At 42.4% G+C, this 15,283-nt stretch overlaps 1 protein-coding gene across 2 annotated transcripts; it reads left to right on the top strand.

Moving 5' to 3' along the window:
* The first annotated feature begins 1,257 nt into the window (after positions 1-1,257).
* On the top strand, positions 1,258-14,083 carry LOC110503787. Of its 2 annotated transcripts, none has more exons than XM_021582322.2 (17): positions 1,258-1,792; positions 5,103-5,134; positions 6,542-6,574; positions 6,853-6,903; positions 7,005-7,028; positions 7,167-7,202; positions 7,360-7,407; positions 7,633-7,676; positions 7,807-7,859; positions 7,969-8,446; positions 9,254-9,379; positions 10,875-11,010; positions 11,090-11,137; positions 11,301-11,372; positions 11,482-11,647; positions 11,854-11,975; positions 12,289-14,083. In XM_021582322.2, exons 1-17 carry the CDS (start codon positions 1,743-1,745, stop codon positions 12,315-12,317), a joined length of 1,548 nt encoding a protein of 515 aa, XP_021437997.2. In that variant the 5' UTR covers positions 1,258-1,742; the 3' UTR covers positions 12,318-14,083. The 2 variants fall into 2 exon arrangements, with proteins under 2 accessions (XP_021437997.2, XP_021437996.2); XM_021582321.2 differs by having other exon boundaries at positions 7,164-7,202.
* Positions 14,084-15,283: the final 1,200 nt, after the last annotated feature.

The following is a 15,283-nucleotide window of genomic DNA, read 5'->3' as shown; positions in this document are numbered from 1 at the left end:
AAATGAAAACCAGTTAGCTAGAAACTGTTACTTTAAATACATAAATGAGTTTGCTCACAAGAAGGCTTGACACTGGGCTCTTGGTGCAGTGTAACCTGAGTTTTGTTTACAGGGAACAAACACAAGGACAAATGCCTTAACCTGTTCTACCCAAGCCTGCCCGGGGATGGGCAAAATACTATTTCAGAGTAATGCCCATAGAATGTCTTGATACTACAGTTGCAATTTCACAGATGCTTGTTTTCTGTAGGTACCAGATTTATGCCTGCAGTCCACATAGTATAGGATTTATTTTATTTTGGGTATGTTATTTAGCCATATATGTAGGAATTATGCATAGGGAAGAAGAGGGTTAGCCTTGTTTGTAAGAACTGGAAATCAATTATTTAATCTGAAACATGGACCAATGGTAATTTCTTCATTAAAACTGACTACAATACCATGTAAAAAAAATAAGTCACCAATTGTGTAGTTATTTATAATAAAGCATAATAAAAACCTCATGACACAGACTGTTTTTTGTTAACATTTGGAATCGAAACTGTTTGCATTACTGTTAATATAGGCAAAGGATGAAGGTGGAAACTTGAATCTGCACAATTATAGTATAGAGCAGCAGAAGCTTATAGTTAGTACATTTAATAACACATATTGTTCAGTACGTTATTTTAATCTGAAACATTCTGATTTCTATGTTAGGGGCCCGGTAGTTTTTTTGGCAACGCCCCTGCATGTGATCAAGAAATAGCTGACTGAAACCTTCATTGGCAACTGAACATGATAGTGCAATTTGGTGTTTTTTTTGTAGATTGCGGGATCTAGTGGTTGGTTTCGTGAACTGCAGCCTTACGTGTTTATATTTTCCCGCAAAAAAAGTTACCTTTTGACGTGACCTACTTTGGAAAGATACGATGTTACAAACAAATTGTGAGAAATATCTACAATGTAACGCCTGGATATCAAAGGTTCTGACCATTTAATACAATGCAGGCAGCAGGATGACTTTATTTCCCTATCAGTAGCCGTATTTGAGCATGAAAGCTGTAAACATTAGTCATCTTTAATCATGTAAATAATATTGGCCGGCCAGATAATCCTTATGATACATATTTTATCCCCCCCCCACCCACCCCACCCATAGTAATCAGACAGTCATAGATCAGCCTTGACGGGAAAGAAGAGCCATGCAGCCGTGCGTCTTGTTTAGATGAAAAAGCGGACCCAAACTAAAGGCGGGATAATATACTCCTCCCACTGAGCAGTTCGTGAGCGTAGTAATTGCTCCAGGGCTGCGCTAGTGCAACGATCTAAATCATTTGTAATTGTTGACAATGAGACATCCATTGAAAAACATGGTAGTAAGATCAGCATATTTTTGCCTAAACTCAAATTTAGATTATCATTAGATAAACTAGCCGACGTTACAAATACTAAGCCTAGGTCTACTACGGGAGAGTGTATTTGTTTTGAGAGCTCTGTTTTTGGCGAAATTACTTTGTACGTAAAATTATATTTAACCTATTGAATATAAACCGTTTTGATTATGCCTACAAAAACATGTGTAAATCATAACAAAGTGAACCACGAGGGCTGCGCTGAGTCTTACGTCGTCTTTAAGGTATGGTTTTAAAAGGAGATGACCGCTGACAGAGATACAAGCAGGTGCTATAACGAAACCTCACGGAGGTGAAGCAAAACGACCAAAACAAAACCTACAGCGAAAGTTCCTCAAAGGGCACATAATGGTGGCGAGGATGGCGAGCTGCGGAGCCACTTGTCACCTGGATGAAGGGTAAGCATCGTAAATACATAGCCAAATAACGCCGAGGTTTAGAGCAGCCCATGATTGCATGAGGTTGCATTCACACTGACAAAGGATACGCGCTGCAATGTTTTGTCTAATCCCGAAATAGTTGCTTTGTTGTTGCTTGCTACCCTTCGCTGGATCTTAGTTCCCGATTTACAAAGAAACATTTAAGACCCAAAATAGTTGCAACCATGTAATTTTATGTAATTGGATACACAGATCCCAAAAATGAAAGGAGGGGACGCCATGATCGCTTTGTAGCGCACATGATGCTCTGTTGACTGATCATAACACAAGCATGCCCATCGCCAAGCATTATGGCTATACCGCGATTTACATCTAAATAATGTTATTCTGTAGGCCTACCCAAATGCAATAATGTTGGGTTTCTCAATTAAAGCTTCTCTTTTAATTTGAAAGCAAAACCACTTGCATGTATCTAGCTTTGTTGTTATATGTATTAAGTAGTATATATGTACCAAAAGGTAGCTATAGAATAATCTTGAATTACATAGGCTATTGGGACTTTTTCCAGTGAAACTTATTAATCAAGGACTTAAAAAAAACATATCACTTTTGTAACCACACGTGTTACTGCAATCATGGTAATGTAGTCGTAGAAATGTAGAAAACGTTCTACATTGTCTCCTTCGTGTCGTAAATAATGAATAGTGTTTGTGTGATGAGTAACCATGAACCGGAGGGAAGTGAAAGGTGAGAGATATGAATCTGGTGACTTGTATCCAAGGGAAACGCTAGGCCTATCGTTCGTGTGGTTGTCTGGTTTCTATCACGCCAGAGGCTGCCGGAGAAACAAGAGACGTTGGGCACCTTGCCACCATGCCACACCCTTTCGCCACTGACTGAAATAATCTGAATTAGGTTAGACAATTCAACGCTCAGATCACTGAACAGGTTTGAGTGTCACCGAAGTGCTGATTTATATAGATAAAATTATACTGAACAAAAATGTAAACGCAACATGTAAAGTGTTGGTCCTATATTTCATGAGCTGAAATAAAAGATCCCAGAAATGTCCATGAGCACAAAAAGCTAATTTTGTGCACAAATTTGTTTACATCCCTGTTAGTGTGCATTTCTCCATTACCAAGACAATCAATCCACCTGACAGGTGTGGCATATAAAGAAGCTGATTAAAAAGCATGATCATTACACAGGTTCACCTTGTGCTGGGGACAATTTAGTGGCCATTCTAAAATGTGCAGTTTTGTTACACAACACAATGCCTCAAGTTTTGAGTGAGTTTGCAATTGGCATGCCACTGCCAGGAATGTCCACCAGAGCTGCTGTCAGAGAATTTAATGTTAATTCCTCTACCATAAGCTGCCTCAAACATAGTTTTAGAGAATTTGGCAGTACGTTCAACCGGCCTCATAAACACACACCATGTGTAACCACACCAGACCAGGACCTCCACACCCGGCTTCTTCACCTGTGGGATCATCTGAGACCAGCCACCCGGACAGCTGATGAAACTGAGGAGTATTTCTGTTTGTAGTAAAGCCCTTTTGTGTGAAAAAACTAATTCTGATTGGCTGGGCTGGCTCCCAAGTGGATGGGCCTATGCCACCCCAGGCCCACCTATGACTGCACCCCTGCCCAGTCATGTAAAATCTGTAGATTAAGGCCTAATTAGTTTATTTCAGTTAACTGATTTCCTTATATGAACTGTAACTCAGTAAATCGTTGAAATTCTTGCATGTTGCATATATTTTTGTTCAGTATCCTTAAAAATAAAATGCACAATACCTGCAGAATATATGATCCCCCATAAAAGCATAACGCTTTTCCCCGAGATTTATTGACAGTTTCGTGTATCATTAATGCTGTTGCATTAATGGTGTATGATATGTTAACCTGCTGAGTGAGGTATGCAAGGCTACATTGGAGCTGTTACATAAACTATAACACTAGCACCAACTGACTATTGCCTATCTCTTGTTCATAGGCTTTCAGTGTGTTCATGTAAGGCTGTAGGAAACATGCAAAAAACTGTGGTATCGCACCACAGAGACAGAAGCGAGAGAGAAAAGGAAGGGGGGGTTGTTTTATATGAAAATTAGTGGGAGAGAAGTAAGAGTTGGTGAGAGGCCAGGGTTGAATAGCGGGCAGAGATAAAGAAAGAGAAAGAGAGGGTAGAAAAATAATAGACAGAGAGAAGGCAGAGTACATTTGTGAATATGACTGCCATGGAAACGTATAACAATTGTGTTGTGATACAGAAACCTGTTGGCTGAGTGAACATTGACCTTGAAAAGTAAAGTTTTTCCTGTACATCTGTCTTGAGTACAGTGAGGATGAGGACCATTGGCTTATCAGGTTTCATTCAATCTTCGATACACAGTACTAGAAATAGCCTATGAATTTTGGTCACAATTCAATCGTTGTTTTAGGACCTTATCTGCAGTTACCATGCACCGTTATCATGATTCATTACATTCTTATTATCAAAGAGGTTATGAAAACGTTGCAACTTAGTCAAGTGTTTCTGCTGTATTCCTCATCTCTTCTGTGGTAAAGCACTAAAGACTACACTTGAGTCAACTCTGGCTTTTGATGACCTAAAGTGCAGTATTTTTACGATCGAGAAAAATAAGAAAGAATACTGTTGACCTTGTTCCCTGCGCATGCTGAACGTGTTCTTCTTGTGAGGTTGGCACCATGACAAATGCACTTTCTATTGTCACTAGCTCTACACCGAGCCCCTGGGCGGAAGGCGCCCATAGACGTGTTCACACAAGTCACAGACTGAATCAACAAGTGGCACGCTTTGTCTGAGTCTGAGAGACAATTTCTGGATGATACACATGGGTTATATAAACCTGTAACACTGCTGACTACAAAACCTTTCCATTTGATCAACTTTTGGTGTTCTCTGGTACTGTCTCTTTAAGAATTTACAGTTTAGAGGCCAGTACCTTTCCATGGCTTTGCAGTACCAGCCGTGCAACATTAGTGTGTAAAACTGGGTCAGGATGTAGGGGGTGGGTGTTCCACACCACACTGGAGGATGGGCTGGTGTCATGAATTTGAGTTTTTGGCAGCCCTTTCTGTTTTTGTGCCTCAGTTGAATGAGCGTGTGAGTGTATATCAGAGAGAGGAAGTGCAGACACAGATGGGTCTGCAGCTGGACAGTTTAGCTCCACCCCGTCTCCTCCACACCCCTAATCCCCTCCCCCACTGGTCCATAAACTGAAGCTGTATTCTCTTAACGCCAGGATTTTGATAACGTCTTGGGATGCCCTTATCATTTTCTTTCTCTTTTAACCTACAGAGATGGAGACGTCCCTGTCCCTGGCCAGAAGGGTAAGCACCGTTCGATCTTGGTTTGTTTATGACATGTTTTGTCTCGTGGCAAAAAGTCTTGAATGAATGTAATCTGAAATGAGTCCAGCAGATGGCAGTCAACACCAGTAAAAAGATCTGTGTGTCTGTCTGGTGTATATTGGGCTGATTTTTAAAGCAGGCTGTCAGAGAGTAGACAGTGGATGTTAGATGAGGCAGATAGGAGGCATATGAGGACACAGATGGAGGGAGAGAGAGCGATGGATGTATTTATTTAACCTTTATTTAACTAGGGAAGTCAGTTAGAACAAATTCTTATTTACCATGATGGCCTACCCCGGCTAAACTTTAACCCGGACGACACTGGGGCAACTGTGCACCGCCCTATGGGACTCCCAATCACAGCCGGTTGTGATACAACCTGTCCTTTCTGGGGCAGGGAGCCTCACCTCCGACTGAGAACCAGCCAGGTCTCTCTCTCCTCTCTCTTTGGGCTCCTAAGTGGCGCAGCGGGGCTTCCTCTCTGCCAATGCCAGGCTCTCAGCCAGAAGGGCTATCCCACACTCACTCCTGCTGGGTACAGATAGAAAACAGCTCCCCCTGCCCCTGGAGTCAAAACCATTTGTTTTTGAGAAATGGTTTCACCAAAGCTGTGTTGTATTCATTAGGTATCTCGTAGCTTATTTTCAAAGATGCATTACAAAATCAAAACATATCCAACAAAAATCACAATTATGAGCCTTTGCAAGTCAATTAATCGTTACCCATAATCATCACAGCCCTACTTTAGATGCACTTACAGTATGAAGCATACCAGTTTATAAGTCATTCTGAATTTCTGAATGAGAGTATCTGTTTCTGTAAATGACTAAAATGAAAGTGCAAACAGTTACAGCACTGACACAGGGGCCCTCAGCACTATACATAGGAAAACCACAGACATCACTGAATTACAATACGCTCATGTACATACTGTATACAGTGTGCATTCAAATAAATTAGTGAGTAACCAGAGTGGAAGTTTCAGATGAGCAATGTGATGTGAGTGAAGAGGGTTTACACTGATGAGCTCATCAGAGTTAACTTATTCACAGTTTGACAGCAGATAGCAGAAGTGTAACGTTTTGATAAGTCAGACTGTAAATAAGAGACTCCAAAACGATAATGTATGACAATCTTCTCAGTAATATGCCTATGTTAGGGTAGACATGAGTAGAGACTCTCAGATCCCCCTACTAGGTCTTGTCAGAAAGCTCTCAGGGGTTGGGCTGGTGTCGTTTGGGGCTGGTCCTACAGAGGGCCAGTCCCCTGGGGTTACTGTAAACCTCTGCATTATGGTTAAAGTGGGGTGGAAAGATGGAGGGAGGAGAGTTCCTAATCCCATATCAATTACCCAAGATACCTCTAATGAAAGTTCTGTTGTTCCAGGTAATCTGACTGAAAGTGATAACAGTGGCTCAGGTAGGCACACCTTTGCAGTATATTTCTATGTTCCGTGTATAGAAATCCTTCTAGAAATCCCCACACACACACATCGTCCTCTCTGTGAACACTACTCAAACAGAACTCTAATGGTCTCTGAGCTGCTTTGGGCCTATAGAAACCCCACCCACCCCCCCAAGTTTTTTTTGAACTACCAATCAATTTCCCTCACCCCTCTCTGTTCGAAAGTACGTTTAGAATGAGAAAAGTTTTCAAAGTTCATCCCTCCATGTCTTATGGATTTTCTTTCCTAACAGACAACGCAGGGACATCTACAGAGGAGAGTTCTGAAGATGAGGAGGATTCTGGTGAGCGGCTGCTAGAGCACAAAATCTCTTCATCAAAGTATGAATCATCAGGCTTTATCCCATCCTCTAATATAACCTTCTGTCTGTCTGTCTTTCACCAGACGGCTCTGCTGTGAAAGGAGGAGGTGAGAAAAACACAGCCTCATTCTCTGTTTCATCAAAAATCATTTCCAAGCGGTGACGATACATGGTCACACCAGCACCTGGCTTGTTTGGATATTTAAAAATAATAATTGTATTCTTTTTTTGGCTTGTCCCAGCAGAATCAGAGGAGCCTGCCGTTGAGGATTCCTGTAATGGTGAGTGGGAACTATAGCACAATGCCTTAGAGTACATCTGCCTCATGGTGCCTCTGAAATACAGATGAATAGGCTCTTTCACCTCAGAATGACCTGAGTAGAATGTCTGCTCCTCTCCCCTAACTTCCTTCATGGGGAGTAACTTCTCTCTCCGCAGAATCGGAGTCGGCTCCTCAACCTGATGCAGAGGTTTCCCTTGCTAAAGGTATCCTCAGTTTGACAAAAGTCATTCCACTATCATGTTTAGCTTCTTCCACTTAAGGCCTAACTATCCTAGACAAAGGAGATTGTAATGGCTGAAATTCTAGAGAGAGGATATTTGGGTTCATTACATAGGTTTATGAAAATGTGTCTGCAAATCAAAGTCTGAGAGGTAGAGTATTCCCCAAGAGGGAGTGTCTAGTTTGACTATTGTCCTCTGCTTTGTCAGATATGCCCCCCAAGACATGTGAAAAATGCAAGGCTGTCCAGCAGGTGAGCACATTTGTTGGATTGTGGAATTGAATGGTAATTGTGTAATAAAGCTTCAGAGACGTACAGTATGGCTGTAGACTCACTAGAGGAACAGGGGCTAATCTTAGGACCATGTCTGTTTCTCTATCAGAGTCAAGGCAATGATCTGGTTACTCCCAGGAAGATCTCTAAAAGTCGCCTACAGTGAGTAGCTCTTCTACCTGTAGCCTCGTTCCTTCTCTTTCTCACTCAGCCCCTCCTTCTCTCGCTCTTTTTTCCTCCATCTCTAAATCTTTCTGGTTCTGTGTGTCAGGGTGCAGCTGGAGGGAGAGGGGGCATATGAGTGCTCCGTCACCGGCCTGGTGTTTGAGGTGTCGGAGAGAGTCCTGATCCGCTACTCGGTCCTGTCCTGGTCCAAGTTTGGCATGTTCCTCGGGGACTCCTGGAGGTTCGCTGGGCCCATCTTCAACGTGGACTGTGTCAACAGCCCCTCGTCCGTCCTCACCTCCATCCAGTTCCCTCACTCCCTCTGCCTCGCTGACCCTGACAGTGAAATGACCTTCAGTGTCCTGCATATGAAGGACAGCTGTCCGGTGATCGAGCCCTCGGTTGACCACTCTGGCAGCCATGTAAAGTGGCGTGTGTCATCCCTGTCCCCGGTGGGGCCCATTGTCCAGAGCAGCAAGCCTGTAGAGCACCACGGGGTGGTCCTGGTGTATAAGGAACTGGCTCTGAACAACTCCTACTCCTTTCGCATCTACCTGGCCACCAACAACTCCTCCGACATTAAGGTGAGATGGACACAGTGTGGGTTGCGGGTCATTACTGTAGCATGTTACTGAGTCAGAGCAAAGTGGTGAACATGATCAGACAGATAGTAATGTCCATTGGCCTGACTTCCTGTCACTCTGTGCCTCTCTCACTATGGTCTCTACTGAGGGAAGTCACACTGGAAGTCTGCGGTCTGTGTGCGTGTGTGTGTGTGTGGTGATCAAGATTAGTTCATTTGTCACGGTATCAGAAGGCATTGGTGCATATTAATGAACACAAGTGATTGTGTATTGATTTGTGTATCTTTATCTAGGAACAACTCCGATGGAAATCCTAATACATTAGATCTGAAGCTAGCCCAGTGGGCAACACTGGTTGAAATGACAATGTTTTGCCAACTGGTAGGGTTAGATTGGGATAGTAACACCATGTTATATCAAATACAGACCACGTTAATTTTTTTGGTCATGTCACCGAGTTTCTGAAATGTGGTATGAGCCCTGGTAGTGTGTAGTAGTATCAGTGGTGAGGGAAATGACTGAGCTCAACAGAGACCCACATCAGAGCACTCAGCTTCGGGACAGTCTATTTAACCCTACCTTAGTGGCCAGGGAAAGGAGTTGTTGACCGTTAGTCAACAATGACCAAATTGACTATGGAAAGCATCTTCTCCCTCAACCAGAGCCCAGGTTTCCTGACCCCCCCCCCCCCATCACTTACCTACCCATCACTTACCTACAGTATGGTAAATCACTGGTTCTCTTCTATCTATTACTCTATTTTACTCTCTCTGCCTCTTTCTCATCCTCTATCACCCCTCACTCCAGGACATAGGGAAGGAGGTGCGTTGCTCCAAGAGGCGTTACCTGAAGGTAGAGAAGCCACCCACCTGTAAGCTGGATGAGAGGAGGTACCACCTCATGAGTGAACCAGAGGGAGACATCAGCCCTGCGGTGAGGGTTCATTCACCCATTACTGCATAACCAGTAAGCACTGACCTATGTACTGTACACTGAGTGTACAAAACATTAAGAACACCTTCCTAATATTGAGTTGCACCTCCTTTTCTATTTCACCTTTATTTAACCAGGTAGGCAAGTTGAGAACAAGTTCTCATTTACAACTACGACCTGGCCAAGATAAAGCAAAGCAGTTCGACACATACAACAACACAGAGTTACACATGGAGTAAAACAAACATACAGTCAATAATATAATAGAACAATTTGTCTATATACAATGTGAGCAAATGAGGTGAGATAAGGGAGGTAAAGGCAAAGAAAGGCCATGGTGACGAAGTAAATACAATAATAGCAAGTTAAATAAATAAATAAAATTAACACTGGAATGGTAGATTTGCAGTGGAAGAATGTGCAAAGTAGAGATAAATAATGGGGGTGCAAAGGAGCTAAATAAATACAGTAGGGGTAGTTGTTTGGGCTAAATTATAGATGGGCTATGTACAGGTGCAGTAATCTGTGAGCTGCTCTGACAGCTGGTGCGTAAAGCTAGTGAGGGGGATAAGTGTTTCCAGTTTCAGAGATTTTTGCAGTTCGTTCCAGTCATTGGCAACAGAGAACTGGAAGGCGAGGCGGCCAAAGTAAGAATTGGTTTTGGGGGTGACCAGAGAGATATACCTGCTGGAGCGCGTGATACAGGTGGGTGCTGTTATGGTGACCAGCGAGGTGAGATAAGGGGAGACTTTACCTAGCAGGGTCTTGTAGATGACCTTTTGTCTTCAGAACAGCCTCAATTTGTCGGGGCCTGGACTCTACAAGGTGTCGAAAGTGTTCCACAGGGATGCTGGCCCATGTTGACTCCAATGCTTCCCACAGTTGTGTCAATTTGTCTAGATGTCCTTTGGGTAGTGGACCATTCTTGATACACACGGGAAACTGTTGAGCGTGAAAAACCCAGTAGCATTGCAGTTCTTGACACAAACTGGTGTGCCTGGCACCTACAACCATACCCTGTTCAAAGGCACTTCATTCTTTTGTCTTGCCCATTCACCCTCTGAATGGCACACATACGCAATCCATGTCTATTGTCTCAAGGCTTAAAAATCCTTCTTCAACCTGTCTCCTCCCCTTCATCTTCACTGATTTTAGTAGATTTTGCTAATTCAAAATGACACAACAACAAGGTTCCAGTTAAACAACTTTTATTTCACTGTATTTCCACAGTACTAGTTGCCATCACACTCAGGCCAGGTCTATCTCCAGTGAGACTACTGCGCAAGCGTACTAATAACAGAGTGATCGCACCGTAATAACAGAAATATAGGGATACTTAAAACATTCATTTAACAGCTGACATCAATAAGGGATAATAGGATTCACCTTGTCAGTCTGTCATGGAAAGAACAGGTGTTCTTAATGTTTTGTATACTTCGTGTATGGATGTATTATGTGTGTGTATTCGTGTGTGTGTGTGTGCGGTGTCCTGCAGGACTTGCAGTTCACGCTGGCCGTGACTAAATTGAAGGGATATTTTGAGGCATTCTTTGAGCAGCCCCCTCCCTTCAAGCTCTCCCTCATAGAGACAGAGTCCGACCAGACTGTGTGGTCCGCCACCATCAGAGAAGGTACGTACACACCTGATGTGCGTCTGTCTGTAATGTGTTCTGAGTGAAGGTGCAGGACATTCATTTGTCTTCCTTTCAGGTGACTGTGTGGACAATGCAGTTGAAAAACTAAGGAAACGGACAGATAGTAAGTTTGTCATTTTTGTTTGCCCCCCCCCTCTCAATATTGGCATCAATAGTTCACTTTATTCCAGTGTATGTTCTAGATATCTACTTGTCTGTACACAAGCAATTTTCATCCATCACTAAAAGTAGCTTTTGATTGACAGTGATTTTCTTCTCTTCTGTAGGCAGGAAGAGAAGCACCAGCACATCAGAGGAAGAGATGACCAATAAGAGACCTCGATGCACAGATGAGTCAGGTGATGGTTTGAACACATCCAATGTGTAATTTGCTGTTATTACTGTGGTCTTATTCATGTTGAGTTGCTGTTCAGAATTAAAAGTCTAACGTTCCTCTGTTGTCCCCAGACGGAGTGCAGACAGTGCAGGTCCCAGACATGTCGCCCAAGCAGCTGATGCAGGTGGCTAAGCGGCTGGGGAAGGAGTGGAAGCAGGTGGCTATCGGTTGCCTGGACCTGTCCTCCAAAGAGCTGGACGATATTCAGGCCAGCGAGGAGGATGTCATCATGCAGAGGTACAGTAGATAGATATAGTATCTGCACCCTTAAAACTCAACTTTATATTACTTGCCAGCCATTATTTTGGGGGGTTTCTAATTGAAGCATTCCTGGCATAACCAATCATACAATAATTGTACAATAACCTACTTTCTTTGATTCATATTTTTGGTGAAGATTTCTTTTTTTAGATAATGTGACCTCCGTTTGCCTTGTGTTTCAGGTTTAAGGCATTGGAGCGCTGGAAGACTAGCAGGCCGAAGGGTCAAGCCACTGTCGCTCACCTCTTGAGGAGCCTACAGGAGTTGGATGACCTGCCCAATGAGGTCCACCAGACACTGCAAGGTTAGAGACACACCAGTGGAGGCTGCTGCAGGGAGAACAGCTGATAATATTGGCTGGAATAGAGCAAATGGAATGGCATCAAACACATGAAAACCATGTGTTTGATTTATTTGATACCATTCCACCTATTCCGCTCCAGCCACAACCATGAGCCCATCCTCCCCAATTAAGGTGCCACTATCCTCCTATGAGACACATTAGACTAGAGCCACTCACCCTCACTGACCTGTCTGCACACACACATGTGTACTCATGCTTGTCTCCTAACCTACACCAATTTCTGTCTGTCTGTCTCTGTCTGTGTTCTCTTCAGATATGATGGACAATAAAGCTGCCAAATGACATCTTTAGCCTCCCTAGGTCCCTGCCTTTCCGCAGCCCTGTCGTCAGTAAGACAGAGAGACAATGGGTGAGAGACGTTTGAACTCTTAACTTGAAGACAGAAATCTCTACTTTATGCTGTATGGCTGGGGTACTCAACTCTTACCCTGTGAGGTCCAGAGTCTTCTGGTTTTCTGTTCTACATGATCATTAATTGCACACACCTGGTGACTCACGTTTAAATCAGTCCCTGATTAGAGGGGAACAGTGACAACATTCAGTGGAACTGGCTTCAAGGTTCAGAGTTGAGTTTGAGGGCTGTATGGCGTAGGATGAATGTTTTCTCTAGACCAGATATGGGCAACTCCAGTCCTCGGGGGCCTGGTTGGTGTCACACTTCCCCCCCCCCCCCCCCCCCCCCCCCCATCCCTAGCAAACACAGCTGATTAAACTAATTGGATTCTAAATGGAAGAACATAATTAGTTGATTATGGGAGTCTGGTGTGTTAGCTGGGGCAAAAGTGTGACACCAATCCAGCCCCTGAGGACTGGTGTTGCACGTCCTTGCTCTAGAGGCTGATCTAAGGTCAGCTTTGCATACCTCCTTCATAAATTGAGGATTTGAGGAGGGTACATTGATCCTAGATCAGAAGCATTATGTGTCCTGGCACCCCAGCCTAGCACTGTCACCCCCTCTCAGCCCAAGACAATTGCCTTCAACTGAAATGTTTGATTCCTGCAGACCTGGATGCTGGATCTAGAGAACTTTGTGCCCCACCTAGTAGTGATATTTAGTAGACCCTGGCTTTTCACCCCTCCCAAAGACAATTTCACCAAAGCCTTTCATCTTGAAGGGTCATTCTCTTAGATGTTCACAAATGGTCCATTAACCTGGAATAATGCAGACGTACCTGAAGCTGTAGAGGTACCCCAAACAGCCAGGAGCTAATGCTACGACCCGCGGTGCAGAGAAGACTTGTTATGTCATAGATGAGCTCTGGGAAATAGGTAGCTAAAGTGTAGCCAGTAACAGACATGGTGCTGCAGTATGGAAACTGCTGACAAACTTATGGGGAATTGTATATTTTGTATTTTGATATTTGTCATTCAAGACATTACCACTTAATCATGGAATTGGACCAACTTCTCAAGGAGTGTAGCTGTACTTTTTATACTGTGTACATATCCTCTCTGTATTTAAACTATGCTGCGATTGTTTTTATTTTTGTAAAGTTTGTGTTTGTTAGTTTTTATGTGTGTTATGACCAAATTGAGCCTGTCAAACTATAGCTAAGCTTCATCTCAGAGAAAAGATTGGTAATATTTACTTTTGTTTAGCCTGAATCGTGTCCATTCTGTAGCCTGGAAATCACACTCAGTGCATTTGAACATGGTGGGATTGAATGAATTCCAGAAACCACTAATTTAGGAGAGTATTTTTAGTTAATAAAAATGGGTACTAACTCATTTAAAACACCTTTCAATAGGGATGTCACTGTTGCAGATACTGGGATCCAAATACCTTAGGGAGAGTAACAACGATTAACTGTTGAAATTATGAATGGGAAAACCATGAGTTCAGTGGTAAATTGGGTATTGGATGCCATTTGCAAGTGTGTACATATGTTTACACTCAGAATGATCTCTCAAAATCCATCATTTAATACTCCAGTTCTTACATGTGCACTTCTGTAATGTTACACTTCAGGTATGGGCCTTCGTAGGGCTCTGGGTATGGTGCCTAAGATTACAAATCTGTGACTGAATAAAATATTTTTTTGGAAAGATGAATTTCATTTATTTCATTGCAAATAGTTTTCAGCTAGTAGAGGTAGACCTACAGCTTGATGAGGTCTTCATGACTGTTAGTAAACACATGTATAATTAAGTCATAGCCTACAGGTTCAGTGGCCTTAACAGAGTTGCTTGACTAATAATGACCATGCCAAGTTGGGAACCAACAGGACCCTGAACAGCTTCCACCCCCAAGCTATAAGACTGTTAAATAGTTAGTTAAATAGTTAACCAATAGCCAGGAATATCTGCATTTACCCTTTCTGCACTAACTCTTTTGACTCATGACATAAAACAGCAACAGCAGTGTATCTATCCTGTTGACTAGTCACTTTATCCCTACCTATATGTACATATCTACCTCAATTACCTTGTACCCCTTCACATTGACTATGTACTTGTTTCTTGTGTTATTTTTCTATTCATTTTTCAAAAATGTTTCTCTGCATTGTTAGAAAGGGCCCATAAGCATGTGACAAAAAAAAGTGATTTGATTATGATTTAATTTGCCAGTGGTGTTAAGTAAAAATACCCTGAAGAACTACTTAAGTAGTTTTCTTGGGTATCTGTACTTTACTACTTATATTTTTGAGAACTTTTACTTCACTACATTCCTAAAGAAAATAATGTACTTTTTTTTTACTCATGTATTTTCACTGACACCCAAAAGTACTCCTTACATTTCAAATGCTCAGGAAGGACAGCAATATAATCCAATTCATGCACCTATCAATATAACGTGTTGTCATCTCTACTGTCTCTGATCTGGTGGACTCACTAAACACAAATATGGTGTTTGGAAATGTTGTCTGAGTGAGGTGAGTGTGCCCCTGGCTATCCATAAATAAATAAAAAAACAAGACAATTGTGCCATCTAGTTTGCATAATATAAGGGATTTTTATAGCATTTACTTGTACTTTTTTACTTTTACTCAAGTGTGACAATTGAGTCCTTTTTCCACCACTATACAACACTGTACATTTCAAACCAGATACTTTTACTCAAATAGTATTTTACTCAGTGACTTTCACTTTTACTTGAGTCATTTTCTGTTAAGGTATCTTTACTTTAATTCATGTTTGACAATTGAGTACTTTTTCCACCACTGGACCTTGCCTCTGCATTCCGTTAGTTATTTAACCGTATAAATATAACGAAGAATCGTTTTAATTCCACGGCAATAACCATAAAA

The sequence above is a fragment of the Oncorhynchus mykiss genome, chromosome 24 (assembly GCF_013265735.2).
Source record: "Oncorhynchus mykiss isolate Arlee chromosome 24, USDA_OmykA_1.1, whole genome shotgun sequence".
Taxonomy (NCBI): Eukaryota; Metazoa; Chordata; class Actinopteri; order Salmoniformes; family Salmonidae; genus Oncorhynchus; species Oncorhynchus mykiss.
This window is presented reverse-complemented; position numbering and strand designations above follow the sequence as displayed.

What these genes read in the sequence shown, in the direction of transcription:
- LOC110503787 (XM_021582321.2), top strand. Translation starts at nt 1,743, where the DNA reads ATGGTGGCGAGGATGGCGAGCTGCGGAGCCACTTGTCACCTGGATGAA. An exon ending in GAGGATGTCATCATGCAGAG is followed by an intron (nt 11,648 to 11,853) that starts GTACAGTAGATA and finishes CTTGTGTTTCAG; the next exon opens with GTTTAAGGCATTGGAGCGCT. An exon ending in GGTCCACCAGACACTGCAAG is followed by an intron (nt 11,976 to 12,288) that starts GTTAGAGACACA and finishes TGTTCTCTTCAG; the next exon opens with ATATGATGGACAATAAAGCT.